Below are 21,213 nucleotides of genomic sequence, written 5' to 3'. Positions count from 1 at the left end.
TAATTTTAAAATATCTACTTAGATTTGTTTATACCATTTAAGGGATAGTTTAGCTTATTTTAATATATAGGAAACGCTTTTTATCTGTACATTTACAAATTATACTTTTTTTTTTAACAATTTGATGTTTAAATAAAAATTTAAAAGATTACTTTTTAAGTTATTAAACATTGTATAATATAAAAAGTTTAATAAGTCCATGGTTATGGATTTGAAAGATGTGGAAGCTATGATTATTTGAAAACAATAGTAATATTATAGTCTAATATCATTGATTTAATATGCGTATATATAATATATGTATATTTAATCAATGATAATCCTATCATGAAATTTGTAATAATCGTGTAATTATATTAATATTATTATAAGAACAGTCAATTTGCAATAACTCATAAACCTTCAAAATTCAAAGTTTTTTCTTTAGTCTCTGAAGTGTTTATTAGCTCTGTTTGAGGTGATTAATTCGAAAAACATACAAGTTGAATAAATTTTTATCCTCCTTAAAATTCGAGTTATCGAGACTCGACTGTACCCACTAGATTAAATATCGCATTTATTTTATATTTTTGTAAAACTATTTTTAAGAATTATACATTTTAGTAAATAAATTAAGTAATTCAAAAAGTATACAATTGGGTTTTTGACTTAGGTTTATCTATATTGAAAAAAAAATAACATATACATAATAATTTATATTCAAATTAGTTAATACTCGTTTGTAAAAATGAAGTTTGGATCCCCAATAGAATAATCCTTAAATTATATAAAAATCTATTTATTTAAAAGTATGGTCTTTAAGCATACGAACTAAAAAAATTCCTACATCATAAATTCATTATTAGCTAAAGAAAAATATTTAGTAAACATACTTGATAAATCACTCTGTACAATAATTTTAGAAAAACCCAAAATATTTACTACCAAAAATAGATTTATTTAAAAAAAATAAAATGTTTACATAAAAAGTTGTTTGATGAATGGTTATTTATATATTTTTAACTAGAAAAATTTTTGAATATTTAATGCTTTAATATATTTTCCATTATATAACTACTATATAAGTATCTACTGTCAATAAATACATATCCATAGTGCGTTATTTTTATTTTTTATGAATTTAATATGCATAAGACATATTATACCTTAGAGCATAAAGTAGAACATAACATGTGAAAAACGTTTAAATACTTAATCTTATTAATTTTTTTATTTTCATTATATACCTATGATAAATTTGCATTCATATAGCATATGATGAACAGCTTATTATTATCTATATATATACATCTATACATTTATTTAGAAACAGTGAGCTATGCCACTATGGAATATTTGTTGTTGATTTTAACTTCCGAGTTTTCAATCAATAAACATTAGATACTGTCTGTAGTCGGTTTATTTTAATGAAGAGAGAATAGTAATCGTCATGGTTGTATGACGTGTACTATTGTACTATGTTGTTGTGAAGCACGTACGTATATATTGCATAATATTATAATATTTTGTTACGAAATTATACCTATAAGTTGTCAGTACCGGATATTATTGTCTGGAGGAGTTATTTAGGTGCGAAATTATTGTGAATACTTAATACCTTGTGTAAATATGAACACAAAACGTAATGAATATAAAATAAATCATGCTTAGCTAAAGTAATAGAAAATAAAATAAAAATACATTTTTAATTTTTGAAACGAAATATTGATTTCTGTTGATTCGGCATTTATAATAACCGTTAAAGAAATAAGATAATGTCTCAAAAAATAAGAATATGAACATTGTAGGTACATTTAAATAAATGTAAGTTAAAAGGAATGAATTTGGCATACATTATGTATAATGTATTGAAAAAGAAAAAAATAGTATTGGCAATTTGCCTCTCGTTTTTAACCTGACACGATAGAAGGATAAAGAAATCACATTCAACAGGATAGTAACTAACAACACTGAACAATTTTGGTGCTATTCCAAAATGCATTCGATAGTGTTACAGATTATAGTTAGGTAGAGCTATTACCGTTAAGTATACACTCTAGTAGAATTTTGCTCAGTGCTATTAAATTGACAAATAATAGTATTTTATTGATTTATAGTTGGAATGAACTACAATTGCTGACCGGCTTAACGTTTTCGCGTTTTTAAAATTTCTAAATAAATAACTAGAATGAACTCTTAAGCTGAAAATTGCACATAAATATTACAATCTCGACATAAATATTATATTTTTTTGCAGGTAGCCAGGTAAGTATGTAATTAATGTTAAGTTGTATACTATCGAGTATTGGTTACATTATTTTATGGACTATGAACGTTATTCATTAATGTTTTAAATAAAAATAAATCTGTTATCCAAATCTGCAGTAAAACTTCAATACATACTTCTATAATCTATACGACTATAGACAATATCGTAAGCGTTTACTTAGTGAATTTAAGAAAACTATTAATATTTTTTTTAAGTTATTTATAAATCAAATTATTACAATAAAATAGATAATAAATATTGATAATACATTAACCAGCGTAAGTCCTGAAGATAATCGTATTATGATGACGTGAAGACTAACAATGGCCATATTTTATGAGTACTTACTTAATAATTTAGTCACTTATTGGTTATTGGACAGAAAATAATAACTTAGAAGATAAATTAGATTTATATATTATAATGTTATATTAAAGTACATATATAATTTGTTATATTAAAAAAACGATATGTCAAATAATAAATATTTATCATTAAATCTAATTTATATATATATACAGTATGATAAATATCGAATAAATATATAGGTCAATGATATAATGCAATTAATGCATTCTATCGAATTAACTAGATATCAATTTATAATACGTAATAGTAATACGTTGGGTAGGTACCTATTATGAAATTCACAGACATTTCTTAACTGTTTTATTATGTTAAAAATGCAATAACTTATTTTAATTTTAAATGTTTCTAACATATATTTTTGCTTTTAATACATACTTTTTTTTTATTAGAGGAAAAAAATAATCTATACACGCAGAATTTGTACAACAAATTTGTGTTATGTTTAAGTTATTTATACGTTCGCGTTAGAAATTACTCGATAGAGGAAGTTACCCATCGGTAATACCTCGCGAAGTATATTATTTCGTCGTAGAGGAGAGAATATAATTTTGTACTTATTTTTTCTAAGAAATAAGTCACGATTTCGATTTGAACACATGGACTTCGAATTTTGGGATTAATGTAATTTAATGTAATATTGTATGCTAAGAAAATCTTATTGAACTCTATTATGCATGTATATTTTAGAATCAATAAATAACAAGAATGAATATTAAAAAACGTTTTAAAGATAAAACATTCTTTACTACGATAAATTATAAATTTAACCTAGTATTATAAAATAAGCACTTGTCTAGCTATAGTCGTCATATTCATAAGATAATGCTGATAATGTAAACCGATACCTAAATCATTAAATTAAATCCTTCAATTAACACAATATGTAATATAATACAATATACTGGAAATAAGCTCATATAATATTTTTCAAATGAATATACATCTGCTCATAGGTTTGTATAAAAGCATTATGTATATTATTTTGTATGAAATTTCTGCTATGTTTACATTGAAAATACATTTTTCACAAATCATACAACTCTTGATATTTACTTTCCAGTACTTATAGTATTTATTTTAAATTCTGATCATAAAGTTTGATTTGATGTATTTATTCTTCAAATATATTTAGTTTACTGAATAATAACAAATATGAATATTTCGTACAACACTTACATTTTAAATGACTTAAATCGCATTATATTTAATTATTACTTATTAATTTATTAGTTATTATATATTACGATAAAACTATACCTAGAGTTATTACCAAGTTATTAAGTCATAAAAATATTTTTTCTTTTTAAATTTATTTGAAATATTAATCATACTATACGTAATAGGTACTAGAAAATTTCAGGATAATTTTATTTATTTATGTAGATGAAAACGTAATTTTTATTTCATATAAAAATATGGTACTATAATTCAGTTTACGATTGACTTATGATAATATTTTCTTTGCGAATGAACAAATCAACATTTATTATAAATATTTATCTACTATTAAATAAAATATTTTATATAGTGGAAATTTTTCAAGTATGAAGGTAAATAATTACATTTTAAATATTATATTATCTAATTATAATTTATTATTGTTTTTGCAGACCACCTAATAGTTTATCAATTATCACTAATGCGCAAAGTTATGATGAGCGTAGTGTACATTTAAAGATTATTTAAAATTATAAACTGTTAAGAACCTAAATATTTTATTAGGTGTTAATATTAACAGAAATATCATAAATAATACTTATATAATATTAGCTATTGTGTGTATGATATATAAATGTCATAACTATAATTTAAAGATAATGAAATTAGTAAAAACGTTATGACTAAATTTAACAAATAGTTATACAAATTAAGTGTATTAAATATTATATTTGTACCTACATAGTAAATACTATATGTATTGAATATTGACAAAAATAAATAAACGAAACTTTACAGACGTAAAGTATATTATAAGTTCTGTTCTAAGGAAAAAGTTCAGGTATAAGCCTATTAAAAACACAGCTTAAGCGTTTTAAGCGTTTTGATACACATAATCAACCACGAAAAACCATAAAAATTATAATCGATTTCAAGTGCATTGTAAAAAACGCGATTGAAATCATTGATCGTTCTCAAAACTGATAAGCAGTTAACATATACGCACTACTAATTTTATTTATAGGTAAGGATTTTACATTTATATAAACTATACCTAATAATTCATTGGGACGTTAGTAAAGTGATGGTGGAATTCATCAAATCAAGATTAATGTTTTACTATAGTTAATCATTTTTCCTACAAATATATATAATGTAATAATTACACTAATAAAGTGTAGGTGTTGGTAACTCTATAAAATACGAGATAATTCCATTAACTTCCTCATTCATTAGAAAATATACTGAATGAAGAGAGGAACATAAATTGGATTTTTATATCTGCAATCATGTTTTGATAGAAATGGATAAAAATTAAGATCATAATGATGTACTTTATAACTAAAACGTGGATTTACTCCAATATAAACAAATTTAACAAAATAAATAAAAGTTATAAAAAAAAAACTTTTTTTTCTTCAATAACATAATATTATTTATATTAATAAATAAATAATATCAATAGATATTATCCAAGATTTTAATTGATATTTTCTTATATTATAGTACCTACCTATATATGTGGTTATGAGCCGATATAGCTAGAAAGTATAAATTCAATACGTTTAAATATTGTTTTACGTAACAGTTAGCCATACACAAAAAAACTTCTGTATATATACTATATGTATATAATTCTATATATATACCTATATACCTATATTAACGTATTTCAATATATACTTGACCAAAATTTAAACAATTATTTTTCTTCAAAGTTCTTCGAACGTTTCTAGAAAACACTAAACTAACCTGATCTAACTTTGTTCTAAAACTTGAATTATAAAATGTAAAATAATTCGTTCAAACGTGGAAAGGTCAAAATATTCAAAATTATGCATTGAAAGAGTATTACATATTCAATTTTTATGTCACAAAACTACTTTTGTGCTAATTTAGCAACAAACAACAATAATAAATATGCAAATGCACACAAATCTGAAATCCGCTCTCTATAATTGTAACATAATAGAGTTATTTGATTTTAGAATTATTTGCACAATATTAGGTTAATGTCTTTAATACAAACTAGTTTTTATCAATTTCGTTTACGTTTAGTGCATTTTTATTAGTCATCCGCCGTCAGTGTAGTTATATTATTATTGTACATCGTAAAAAATGTTCAAAACATAACAAAAAAGTCGATAAAATAAAAATATTCTAGATTATCTAAATTTATTTGCGAATATATATAAGCACATAAAATCACTGTATACAGAAAAAACTCGTATCTATCTACACAGTTACACAGTTATACATAGACGTGGCGCATATATTATATTTGTATATTTTATTACATGGAATGATTCAAAACGATTTACACTCGAAAGAAGAAAATATTATTGGATGTGCTAAGGCCAACCAACGGTAAAGTTTGCATGTATTCTATCTATTTCATACGTCTATATAATGTACGTGTTCTTGCTTTTAGATTTCCCTGGAAAATAAAACTTCAGAAAATTATTGCTCTCCGAGGCATATACTGTATTTGACGCTTTGGCTATTTACTTTGTCGATATTTCGATAGTTTCAAACAATTTGTACGTAGTTCCGTCTAATCTTCGTACTTTTATTTCACCTACGCATCATTTTAGATATTAAATAAAACAAGTTTTATTTTAATTTTAATAAAGGGTACAGTCGTACAGACTACAGATGATATTTTCATAACACATATATTCTATCACCGCATCGTATAGCTGCAGGTAAAACAGTCCCGTTTCGACGTTGTATAATTATTTTTACACGTGCCCGTGTACGTAAATTTGTATAACACCACAGTGTAATGTTCAATAAACGCTAAAGCATTTCGAGTGGTCACTAAAAATCTATACATTTCCACCGCAAACTCCCTGAACCGTTGCTTTTCGTGTAAACTATACATGACCTCATTACACGCGTGAAATCAGTAGTACAATAATAATATGTAAAACTGTACTCATAATACAGACAACCAACAACCAGATAATATTTGGCTATTAATAATATAAATCAATTTCAAAATCGATGTAGGTACGTAGGTAATGTAATAGTAACAAAGCGTTTTGTTGAACCTGTATTGTGAATGATTAATTTATAACCGTTATTATACATATATATATACATACATATATGTGAATGATGAACGTTAGAGTACTTTTGATATTACATACCCTTTTGAAATGTACACGTATCTATTTACTTTCAGACATCACAGAAAAATAAACAAAATATTTTAAAACGTATTTTTTATTTTGAAATCAAAAAGAGATTTTTTAATAATTTAAATGTTTAAATTACAACATTCATTCATACAACAAAAAAGTATTGTATTCATTTTAACCTGCAATATCTACGAGTAAAATTTCTGAGCACTCACTATAGTGTCAAAAATAACCATAATAATTGTATAATAGTTAAATTTTGCGTTATCCTTATGATCTTTTTAAAAATACAATACGTGTTTGGTAGACGATAAAATTTTAGAATAGTCAATAGATATTGTCCTATTCCCAGCAGCTGACACATTTTACAAGGTTTCCTATACAAATGTAACTTTAATAACATTAGCTGTATTTTATTTTGAAACAGGACAAAACAGATTGATGCGATGAAGATTCCTGTTAAAATTATGATTTATGAAATTAATAAAGGCGGCATAATCGCTTCAAATTAAGCGTCGACTACAGAGTCGTACTACTGAATATTCTGGAGTGTGATATTGTGGCGATTGTGTTATCGTAGTGATTGAAATTGACGCCTGTCGAGTTCCATATACATACTAAGGCGCTTAAAACTAGCGAGCCGTCCATAACGCGAATAATAGATATTGGCTATACGTAATTATAAGTTATAATAATACTTATAACTTATCAAAACAAGTAGAGAAGTAATTAAATGACGGCGATTCCGTTAGTGGTAGTGTATAGGGAATAAAAAGTATAATATCCAAATCAATGAACAAACGATCGACTTAATAAACAGTTTTGAACCATCGAACTTTTACTATATACTACGTGGAAGTTATATTATAATATTACATCGCATTAAATACTAAAAGACTTCCGACGAAATCACAGCATGATATTTCGTGAACATTTCATACATAAATATTAAATATTTTAATAAATAATAATACATAGGTACTACCTATACGTTATTATACGCGATGTGCAGTATTTATTAAATCGACGATTGTCGACGGAAAGTTTTCAACCATCCGCGGTCTGCGGCGTTTGTTGTATATTATTCATTTGGCTATAAATATTGCAATCGCCATTTTCCCGGTAAACGAGGCGGCTATATAATACACGATTTCCGAGTCATGGCCACGTACATCATAATCAAAAGCTTCATTTCACGCATTGTTTTGTGGGATGAAAATATTAAATATAAAGTACATGCTTATCAGATGGTCAGATGTTGATTGGTCGCTTTCCTTGCAAAATTACTACCTATAAAATCCATTTTATAATACACGTGTATCAAGAACAAAATTGAAAAATAACATAACCCTGCGTGAAAAATGCCCATCAATTCTTGTACCTCAAAAATTAAGACACATGAAAATATATAATATAGTATCAAATGGAGAATCGCAATAGCATCGTATCTGATGTATGTAGATCGACACTTTTTGCAATAATTTAGAGTAGAGAAACAGACAAATATGGAAAAAAAATTCATCAACAAAATGTTAAACATCAACCGGTTCCGAATAAGCGATCATCATGTCTGTACGGAATGTATAAACTGTGGGTACGGGACGACTGTAGGGAAATGTTGTCAAGTAAGCTTTTCCGCAGCAGTGGGTCAATTCCATTAAACGGTATTTCGAGGGGAGGTAGGTGAGCAGCCCCGTACTATACATTATCGAACTGACCATCTTAAGTGGCGGGAAAAAAAAAATCGTTTTCGACGTCTGAACTGGTGAAAGAAAAAACTCCACGGCAAAATATAACAAGACGTAATAATTTTACCGACTCCCATTTTCGGAAACATTCCGTTTACGTATGAGTAAATTTAATAATATTTTTTAGCATAGATGATAATATTATATTATATCGATAGAAGGTTGAGACGCACGTATCCTATTGATATGAAATGTAATAATATAATATACTGTCGTATACTAATGAACGGTGTAGAACACCTACAATGCGACTTTCGTGTATAGTTCGTCCGATGGTAAACCGCATTACAATGGATTGTCGCACTTTTGTAAACTTGCAAACAAACCGTGAAGTTCCGGACCAAATCGTTATCTAATGCTTCGAACTCGACCAAAGTATTATAATCGATTCCCATCATCGTTGCCCTCAAAACTCTTAAAACAGATTAAAATACACGACGACTTGTATAGTTATATACATTATGCACGTGTACAATAAAAGTATCGTTTATTATAATTTTATCATTATGTTCGCGTCGTTCTTTATTTCTACATTTATCACTATATTCATTGTTTTACTCCACTTTCCACTGCTCGAATTCGTATTAAATCTCGCAACCCCTAGTCTGCAGTATAAGATAACGCGAACGACGTCAATAAATAGATTGTTGTAAATTATTTATTGTCGGTTGAACTCACGCGTGCAGTAGTGCGGTTCGTCGGACCCGTCCGGACAGTCGCGCCGGCCGTCGCAGTACCTGATGGACGGCACGCAGCGCACAGCGGCGGCTCCGGTTGCGTCGTCATCGTCTTCGTCGGCGGTGGACGACGACGAGGAGGTGCACGCGAACTCGGAAAGCGTGCAGGTCGCCGGTCTGGTGGACATGAGCTTCGCGTACGCGCCACCGCCACCGGCCGCGGCCACCACCACCGCGGCCAACACCACCACCGCGGCCGTCGCGGGACGCTGCACTCCGACGACGACCGTTCGTCGCGGCCGCGGATTCGAAGTCGTCGTCGCCGCGGTAGTCATCGCGTGATGACGTGGTATTACTCTGACACTGGTATCGGTGGCCGGGGGGGTACCGCGAGAATATAGCACGTGCCGGTGCGGTGGCTAACGGAATACGAACTTTCGGGGCAAATAAAAAAGCGCAGATCTACCCTTGGACGCGCATCGGGGGCGGTGATGAACGACGGTCGGACGCGTTTCGATATCTCTGGTCGCCGCGAATGACGACGAGAGGACGACGCACGTGCGCTGGCGATGACGACGGCGACCGTAAAAACCTCGGACTTGGTATCGTCACGCCGCGCGAGGGTGCCGCGTACCTACTCTCGCCAGAGTCATCGTCACTCGTCGTCGTCGTCGTCGTCGTCGTCAGTCGGCGTTGTCGTCGTCGTCCGCGATCGGCCGCCGCGGGATCGCGCGTCGGCGGGCTGCAGGACCCGAGCGCTCCACGGACAAGCCCGCGCCCTGACCCGTTTTCCCGACGTTGGCACGAACGCGCTCGTACACTGCGGCACAATCAATACTGCCTAAAGTGAAAACGCCTACCAGATGTGTGTGTACACGCGCGCCGGCCGTATCTCCTCTGCGGTGTTCAAAAGCTCCGACCACGATGGCCACGACCACGACAATAACTACGCGATACAATATAAACCATACGGTGCGTACGTCGCATATCACGAGCGTTGGTCGCCGCGCGATAACGTCGCCCGACGGGTCCGCGGTTTTTCCAATGCTCGTTTTCGCGTTCGCTCTCATCCCGCGCTGTACACATCATTATATCCCATGAACACTGCACGCGCGACGACGATCGCGTCCTACTCGTCAGCTGCAGTCGTCACTACAGTACACGCATTTACCTATTTGTATAGACATGTGTAATATGCAGCGACAATCTCGCAGTAGAACGACATATTTATAAACACTGATAAAATCTAGAGGTGACTTGTTTTGAGGAAACAATTCGGGGGAAAAAATTGAAAAAAAGCTCTTGATTTTATGATCCATAATACGCGGAAAAAAAGTAAAACAATATAAGTATTAAATTAAAAACACATCTTAATCGAGTGGTAAGTTCATCCTAGAATAGGGAAATTCACAGAGAAAAAATATTTAAGAATTAAGAACCATGTTCCTATTCAAAATAACCTATAAATTAATAATAATTATTATTATATTATTTATTTCGGTCATGGTAATATTATAAAAGTTGTTTATTCATTTTATATGTATACATCATAATACTTTAAAAATACTAAAAATGCCCTTTAAATTTCAAAGAAATTTAAAATACAATTTACAATTTTAAAAACCTCGGTCTGAATTGGATTTGGTACTTTTAATGCGATATATCCAAGATACCAAAAAAAATCAAGATCCTAAAAAATCTTAGTACTGATCATCTAAGTTATTATTTTTAAACGAACTTAAGTTTATACGATTTTAATTCGAAGATTTATTATTATGTACTCGTATATTGATTACGTATTTCACTAATATTTTATTATTTATAATTTATGAGTCATAAATCTAGTTTTTTAAATCTTGGTGAATATTAATCAATGAATAATATTCCAAGTTTAATTGCAGAACGCGATTATAATATGCACTATGGCAGAAGAAATTTAATGTTTCATATAATATGTCAACTACTGTATTCTACCTTAGGTATTATATTCTTTTTTTCTATCCACGCCAACGACTTATGACAGACAGCAGCAACCACCTGAGTACGGACATACAGTCTCTGTCTCAAAATTTTCGTTTTCATTTAATCTTCCTGAAAAGACATTTCGAGATCTTTCTATTTTTCCATTTTTTTTACGCAATGTATTATTACCAGTTTCGTAGTTATAACCGAGATTAGAGACTGCAATATTATCTGAAAAACCATTATATAGTAGCCCCAACATTAAAATTTTTGTTTTTATACAGAAGATAAATTTCAATAATCTTTTAGGACATACCATGTTTTTGATTATAATTAACCATCACCACCTACCTCTAATTATTTTAAGTTTGATATTTGATATTTTGTTATTTTAGTAAACATTGGCAGAAAAAGTTGCACCCTTTTATTATCATTATTTAACTAAGTGCATAAGAAAAATTCTGAAAGAAATTATTTACTTTCCTCTGTTTCAGCCATTTAACACGACCCCAAGAGAGCCTTTTGTAAAGTCGCTTCCGGGCCAAAATTTTGAAGCTATATTACTAATTATTATTATATATATATGAACGTCAGCTGATCAGATAGCTTTGGATCTTATTCAAAATTTTTAATTTATTGAGAAATAGTATGATGATGACGAGACTAATGTTTCAGGTTGTTGATACATTATTGAGTTTATTGTTACGAGTTGGCATTTGAATTTTAGTATACGTTTCCTTGTTATGCATTCCTCAAGATCAAACACATACCAGTATTTAATATTGTTCATCGTCAAAGTTTTGTGCGTGTATGAATGTATGATATGAGTGTGCGTAAACTTAAAGTATTTTGTTTTGTTTGTTCAAACACGTTAAATTTATAATTCTAGCGAGTACCGCTAAAACTCACGCGCGCGTGTGTGTATGTATAATGTACAAAATGTACATAACAGTATGCACCTACTTATTGTATGTATGGTATGCGTATACTCACTCGATTTCCTACAGTTGTTATTTAGTTGTTTATCGTTGTCTCTAAGTTCATAATAATTGTTACAATATTTTTATCAAACAAATTAAAAACATCGCATTTTGGTTTTTATTTACCAACAACTAGAATAATATTTTACAGGAATTTTATTTTATTTTGTATTTTGCTATGTTAGACATTGTATAATTATATTTTCTTTGAAAATATAAAACATGATTTCATATTTATTTTATTCATAAAGAATACATGTTTCCACTTTCGTAATAGAAAATACAAACCTTGTAGAAATCATCTATAATTATATTAGTATATTAATAAATAATAAGTATAAATAATAGAAAATATATAAAAAGTAAATACTTTGATAGAATGTTCTTTTATGACTGGATTGTATACAATTTGTAATAATTAATAATTTTAAATAATATTGTTTGGTATTTTTTACTGTAGTATACAATGAAAGAACTTACATTTTCTGAGTTCTTATATACTTTTTTCAAGAATATACCTTTATATAACTTTATGTTACTTATTTTGTAGCTAATGTTTATTATATTATATTGTCCATTGGAATAATTTTAAGCTACACAATTCAAAACAGTATTAGTGCTATTATAAGTTTACCTACTTATTACGTTAATATAAATGTCAATTAAAATCATATAATATTCAACAAAAATGTATTTGGATAAAATATCGTATTAACTTTCGTATTAACTTGTATTACCTAATGTAAAAATAAATAAGACAACGTTGCACAATTCAAATACATTATTATCCGTATGTAATCGTGTTATAAAAAGGTATGTTTAGTAAGTATATTATGCAAACGTGTGTTCAATCCTTTTAAATAAAATAAATACTTACGCGTTCAGATTTGGTATAATACCGATAATAGGATACGTGTAGTACCTATTTACAGCTAAAACATTATGCCATTCATATATATTATGTTCCAATTTTATTTATTTATACAATTTATATATAATATATGTACAGATTCTTCAACCTATGTAATTATTTTAACAATACTTTTTTACATAACTATGATTATATATTTATGTAGTAGGTATATTGTAAGTTTTATTTGTGTGTGTGTGTGTGTAAATGAAACAGAACGAAATATTGTTATACAAACTTAAATTTAACCAACTTACTACTCACTAGGTAGTTGTATATTAGGCGTAAAGAATATTTAATTTTCTGTTTATATATATAAATGGAATGTTTCAAATAGAAAATAAATTATCAATAATTTGCAAATACATAATACATAATATATAAAATACGAAATTTAATAATTGAAATAATAAAAATCTCCATAACGAAATAAAATACCATTTAATTCATAGAAACTTTACAGTTGTTCTATAAATAGTACATTTATAAAAAAAAACATTTAAAACACGATAATATATAGATATATAGTTAAATTTTTGTTTTGTATAAAAAAAAATGTATTAAGGTTAGAAGTGCAGTTTCGGATATCTATGTATTAAATAAAAAATAATAACAAAATCATAATAGGTCTGTATTTTATTCGATAAAAATTTTAATTGGAGGAATACCCGTAAAATAATCGTATTCAACCGATAACAATAAATTTAAAGGTAGAATAGTTATATTAATCCATTCATATAAAAACCTGATCACCATCTTTATTATTATCGTCGTATTCTAATTGAAAAAAGTTGAATAATTATTCATAATGTTTGTATTAAACAGTGAACAGTGATAAAAAATAAATATGGATGCTATTAGACCGTAAATTAATCTCAAGGGAGAGGGAACATTATTTTAAACAAATTACTGATTTTTATTACTATTTATGATTAATTATTATATAGTGCGTAGGCTATCGTTTTTTCCCATTTTCTCAAAAAGTTCCAAGAGGAATATGGGCGTGACTTACTTTATATTTATGCGTATTAACACTAATTAGGTTTAATGATAGATACAAACATACAAATACATTTAAATTAAAAACCCGTCTATTACATTTTAATTGAAAAATCGTTCACAGGTAACATTAAAAATCAGATATTGCTAAGTTAAATTAATAATAAAAGTGAAAAACCGCTTTAAGAGGAAATTTTTTTATTACTATCGTAAATTGTTATTTAGATATAATGAATAATAAATGTAATTTAATATCTATACGGTGTTACAGTTATAAAAAAGTGTATCCCTTTATAATCAATATATACCTATATATGCTATGAGTGGATGGTTGATGTGATGTATACTCACAAAATATAAACAAATCCAATTTATCGTGTAAAAGTGGGTGAATGTATATCCAATGGGTTAGTAATAACATTTACATAGGCGTATTATATCATATAAAATTGTTCACTTGCCTCGAATATATACTTTAGAAAATTATAATAAAGAAACATATATATATAAATATGAGTGCGAGTGTGTGTGTGTAAATATATACATAACCTATAAAAACAATATATTAATTCATCCATTTAAAAATATATTAAAGCATAAATTATGAGAAGATTAACATTTTTAGTTAGAAGAGTGATAGGTGCAAGATGTAGTATAAATATAATAGACTATAGAGAGTAATTTAATTGCTTATTAATAAATTGTATACCTATCGTTAATAGTATATATAATAATAATAATACAAATTCCTCTTATCGGAATAAGATAAATTTATACATTATAATACGACTTAGAAATGTAGATATTATTTTATTTATGCCATGTATGTATTATATATAAATAAATTTAAAAAAAATAGTCTACAAGACTCATTTCAAATAAAATAATGAAAATATATTTAAAACAACAATTTAAATTAAATAATTCTGAAATCATTCATTAGGTATAGTGATAATCAGATTTACAATTCAGTTCAACGAATTCTAATAAATTAGATTATAAATATTTACTATTTTAGATTGTAAGTTAATTTTTTTCCAAATAAATATTATATAAATCTGTAGAATAACATTATTGTTTTATTAACCTCGTAAACACGCGTCGATTATATATAACGACGAAAAGCATCATATCTTGAGGGTAACGACTTTATTATTTGCTAATAAAACGTGTTTATATTTCCTATCTAACTATAAAACGTATAAAAAATGAAATGAATTTATAACGTCTAAAATTGACATAAATATATGGTTAAGTAAAATAAAATAAGCAATACTGCGTTAAAAATTATAAATTTCATCTCTAAAGTATAATCTATATAGTCTCTGTGTGTACTGAAATATATTTAAATGTAAAACAAAATAAATTATGAAAGGTACATTATTATAGAAGCTATTTCATAATAGTGATTTACTTCCAATAAATAACTTGTAAACTAACGTAATTAAAAAACATATAGATGACCGAATACTCCGAGTACAACGTTTCTAGAATTTAGCTATGTAAAAAGTTTAAATAAAAAAAGAAAACGATGCATTCATCGCGATGATTAATCAATGTTTTTTTATGGTAATTTCGATTGGGTTAAAATCGTTCTATGAGTGACATTTTTCATCACGATTGAACTCGGAAGGGGTAAATACCAACCGTATTCTAGTTCGCCAATCAGTAAACGTCGAAAAACTGAAGAATGCAATTAAAGCAAAGTCAACTCCTTACCAAATACATGTCAGTTACCAGTGGCCTAACCGATATAAATATCTACCACACGTTCGAATCCCATACTGTGAACATGACCAATTACAGTTGTTGTGATCCATAGGAATGTGGACACGTTTAATATTATCCTAAACTATACAGAGTGTTTCATTAAGATTATTCGCCCCATTTTTTTCGATAGTGCATTTATTTAATATCTAATTTTTAGACTTTTTAAATGTACTTTAAAACCATGTTTTTAAATACTTGAAAAATTTCAAGATTTTGAATTATATACATAAAAAAAATTCAAAAAAAGGACCCACTAAACTATTTATTACTAAAAAGAAGTTGATCTTTAATCACCACAGAACTATCTTAAATAGTAAAAAAAAATTCTTAAAGACTTGAAAATAAAGTCCAAGTATATTTAAATATTCTGAAAATCAGATTTTGAATAAATTCAATGTTAAATGAACACATTAGGATTAGGTCGATTAGGGTACGAATGTTTGGTGAATTACTTTGTATATATTATTAATAAATTAACAAATAATAACCATTTTATCAATGTATATTTGATATTGATATGCATTTGAATAATAACTGTTGAGTAAACAGACTGGACACGAAACCGACAAAATGTGTTTTTATTATAACTTATAAATACCTACTGTATAATCTATTTAAAACTACCAAATATCAAAGGATACATTTTATTTTCACGGAATATAATATATTATATTGTACTAAGATAGACACTAAGAAATTCAATAATTAAAATAGCAAACATGCGATATCTGAATTATTGAATTTAAATCTTAATAACGTTGATAAATGTGTAATGCATTGAATGAATACTGATTTATCAAAAGTGCTAGTAAAAGTATGGCGTATAGACGATACGTATGATACAATTACTATTAAAGAATTATAGTGTTAATTAAATGTACAGACTCGTGTTATATTAAATTAAATTGTATAAACTATACATTAGACTTCTTAACTCCCACACGAGAGACTCACTAGGATCTAGTATTATTCTTGTATAATGAAATAAAATAATACAAAAGTCGAATTACCCCTTATGTCCTCTTGATCATTACAAATCGCAGTGAACAAAATGCATTTAATGTTTATACACATGTCTGTAACAAACTGTCTATGTCTTACATAGATTAAAATACTCAGAAAATAATTCACGAACGGTCGTTTGTCAAAAAAATTATAACTGTCAGGATTATTTTTTTATCGAATTTCATTACACATTTCTTTACTAAATTTTTTTAATTTATCCGATTGTATCAACAACTATAAGGAAATTAAAAAATATATAAAATCTATATCTATTTTTCATATGTATATAGAAAGTAAAGTATGAATATATTTTTAAATACGCGTAAAATTCTGTACGCAAATATTTGAAAGAAGCTTATTTATTTTAACTTTAAAGTGCAAAGAGAAATATTTGAGCAAACTTATTTAATCTTCCCATTCGTATATTCGTGCACAATATAATATATTTTTTACTTATATATATATATATTAGGTACATAGTTATTTAATTATTTAATACTTCTTATCATACCACTAAAATGTAATAATAAATAATCAAGTTTTTAAAACTTAATTAAAAAAATTATAGAATGTTTCTATCAAGCGGCTTACGATTTTTAGAATCTTAAACGCAAAAATTTAAAACACCAATAATTCAATTTCATATTTATCATATAAAAACAACGTGAACTGCACGTACAGGTAACTTATTATTATTAAGGTAAAAATTCAACTTCTACAGTTAAAAGTTAGTATGCTTACAAAATACAAACAAAATAACAGTGAACCTATATACGTTGACAACTATCTTAGTTAAAAATGTTAAAGTCGAGTGATATGCCACTAGGTATAAATAAGTGAAAGAAAAGCGTATAATAGACACATATAAATTTTAAAGCGTATTAATCACTGTAGTAATGTGGGTAAATGGGATAAGAAATTAGTTTATGTACAGAAGTTGAAGAATGACACAATTTGTAGATAAATTTAGTAAAAAGAAATTATGATACACAAAGTATAACCGAAATCATTTGGAACCAAAGATAAATAACATGATTTTATTTCAAGTACGTAAATACTGTCTACATTACATGTAGTATAAGTAAAGATGAATTGTAGTAATATTTATACATTTTAAGTATATTAAAAATGTATAAGCATACCGACCATAGTCAGTGGTTAGTGGCAGCTTAAACGCTTAATTTAGGTCTAGTTTAGCCGTGTATAAGAGTGGGTACTGGGTAGGACTTTGGTATTCAATATTTATTATAATATTTACTGATTTTTATAGCCGTTATTTAGTGCTCTACGTATTATAAAACGTGTTTTACGCAATTGCATTTTATTTTGTTCTATATTACACTTAATATTACAAGTAGGTACCTTACAGTTACCTACCAAATACATATTATATTTTATATCTTATAAATACACAATAATTGTGATAATTACAGGTAATTTTTTTTTAATGTTTTAACCTAACCATTATTAGGGGAAATTAATCAACTATAACATATACATTTGATTACCGAATTTAATTTCCTTAATTCATCAGCTGTTCCTTTTACTATTATTGTTAATTATAAATAATCATATTTAACTTACAGTGACAATCAGAATATACTTCGTTAATAAAAAATAAAAACACGAAAAATTTAAGTGCAACGAGCGCATGAATATACAGTCAGTTTTGTATTTTACGAAGTTTGAACCAATGGCTATAATAAATATTAGCCTAGTGTTTCACTGTATAAGTCGATGTGCTCGGTAATAATACTTGGCCGCACGAGTGGAGAAAATTCTGTTCTATGCTATAGAATACAATAATAATAGACTTAGTACATGTGAATACTATATAAGGGGTAATAAAATGAAAATATGAAAAGGGTCGTTAGTTTCTTTGTACTCGTGTATGCTATCAGCACTCAAATTCAGAAACACTCGGTGCAACGAACATCGGGTGTTAACATTAAACTAATACTATAATAGAGTTATTAGTAATTTAATTTCAGTAAAAGTTCAATATGGATTAAATCCATAAAAATTAAGTCCAAAGAGATTCAACTATGAAATAACTGTATTAAATTATTTTTAAAAAAACCCTTTGGTTTATAAATATTAGTTTTGTCTTACATTTATAATTTAAATGTCATCAAAAATATTATATTTTAGTTTACTTTAATAAGTATCTATTTTTTATTTTATTATTAAATAAATTGTAGGTGATCAATGATAATTTTATAAATACATCCTATTTCTGAATATTTCATATTAGCTTGAAATTTCACTTTTTTTTCGTAATAATAGATAATTTTTTACTGATTAATATATTAATTAGTTGAATAAAGATTTAATTTTATTATTAAAACACGCATAAAAAAAAATCCAGCAAGAACAAATTCTTAAAAAAAAATAGTTTATTGATTTATTAAAATTATAAAAAAATTAAAACATTTGAAATAATTAAAACTGAGGAAATTAAAGAAAACCAAATTGATCCAATTTCAAAAAGCGAAGGCAGTTTGTAAAGTCAGCTATTGCTTAGACTCTGATAATATTCAAGTTTAATATATACACCATACAAGTCAAAATACTATAACACAATAAGGTATAGTGAGGGGAACAAACAAATCGGCAATCGCTAACTATAGCTTACAGACACACCTGGTTAGACTTATCCGCCTACATGTGATCAATATTTATACGTTTGTATAGATACATAATACATGTGAAATTTTGAATTCTATTAAAATATTTATTATGAAGAAAATGAAAATAATTGTAACCATAAAACCCTTATCCCAGAGTGCAGCAAGGGCTATATTTATAACATTTGTAAAAAAATCAAATTATTATTATTACTTCAAAAATTAAAAGTATTCACATTTGAGTATTAATATTAATTTTTAACTATTAGTGCACGATACATTAAATTCCTACTTAAAGTATTGATATTATATAGATATAATTGTTTATACAGTACACATATATTTACAAAATATTTATTTTAATTTAAGTGTTATAATATATTAATATTTAAGCAAACCAGACTAAGTGCACGTTTCATACAGTACTTAGTTGAGTAACAGCAAAACTACAACCCATAGTATATATATTATTTAAAGTTTAAAATTTTTAACTATCATCCAAAGTTAATTTTAAGTAATATGGCTAACTGCTGTTATATGCCAATAAAATTGTCAACAGAACAATTTTTCAGAGATGTAACATTTTCAACAAAAACTTTTCAAATGATATATTAATACACCCGGCAAGAATTCAAGTTAGACGATGTCACGATTCTACAAGAATCTGAAACTTTAGTTTGAAGTTTAACACAGACAAAAAATAAGTAGGTAGCAACATAGAGTGTTAAAAATTCTTTTGAAAATGCTCAATAATCAATAGGTAGATACTGCGATATATTCCTATGGGCCATTCTTGTTTTTGGGGTATAATTATTGCGGAACGATTTTAGAACATCAAACATAAATTTATTCTAGAATAAAAAAATGTATAAAAATGTAATGGTTTAAACTCAAAAATGTGTATAAATAAACAAAATGAGTAAAACACAAACTTCTTTGTGATATTAACTTTAAAATAAAAATAAACCGTGCTATTCACCAAGTATGTATGGTCGTATTGATATCTGAGAATATAAATGTAAAATTTAAAAAAAAAACACCAACTTCGTGTTCACTTATAAGGCCATTCAAAACATATAATTTACATTCACATTTCTTGTGTTGTCAAATAATACAATAATATAGTGTGTAAGCAAAAATACTGTATATACAAAAAACTTACATTCCTGGTTGATTAAAATTTATTTTTCTTCGCTTTTGGAAAAAAACAACTTGTCATCTTGTCATCTATATCAGTGAGTTATTTGTAGAAATTTTGTATCTAAACTTCATTAATGAGAAATAATTACATTTATAGATACGGTAAATATATAAATACTGTGGTGTACTTTTTGTATGTATAAACAAGAGAGTATTATAAATAATTATACTCTAAATTAATTACCAAATGTGAATAAAATAAGATTCCTTTTATGTATTAATAATTTAGATCCCAAAGCAAACCAATAGTTAACTTTGTCTTTGAAATTATTACCCTTAATTTGTACAACAATTTTTATCATATTTTTATATTTTTATTCGTATAATTACACTAAAACAGTTCACTCAATATGTTTAAATATTATTCAATTTTTTCATAATGTTCTAAAACTGTTGTAATATTGCTGTGCTTAATAT

The 21,213-nt window shown here is 27.4% G+C and overlaps 1 protein-coding gene across 1 annotated transcript in view; it reads right to left on the bottom strand.

The window, feature by feature from the left end:
• Positions 1-9,678, bottom strand: part of LOC113551437 — a 51,423-nt gene extending 41,745 nt beyond the window's left edge. The window contains exon 1 of the mRNA XM_026953682.1: positions 9,345-9,678. Within this exon, the coding sequence (XP_026809483.1) occupies positions 9,345-9,678 (334 nt within the window). The remainder of the gene's footprint in view (positions 1-9,344) is intronic.
• Positions 9,679-21,213: the final 11,535 nt, after the last annotated feature.

This window comes from Rhopalosiphum maidis, chromosome 2 (genome assembly GCF_003676215.2).
Source record: "Rhopalosiphum maidis isolate BTI-1 chromosome 2, ASM367621v3, whole genome shotgun sequence".
Classification (NCBI taxonomy): Eukaryota; Metazoa; Arthropoda; class Insecta; order Hemiptera; family Aphididae; genus Rhopalosiphum; species Rhopalosiphum maidis.
This window is presented reverse-complemented; position numbering and strand designations above follow the sequence as displayed.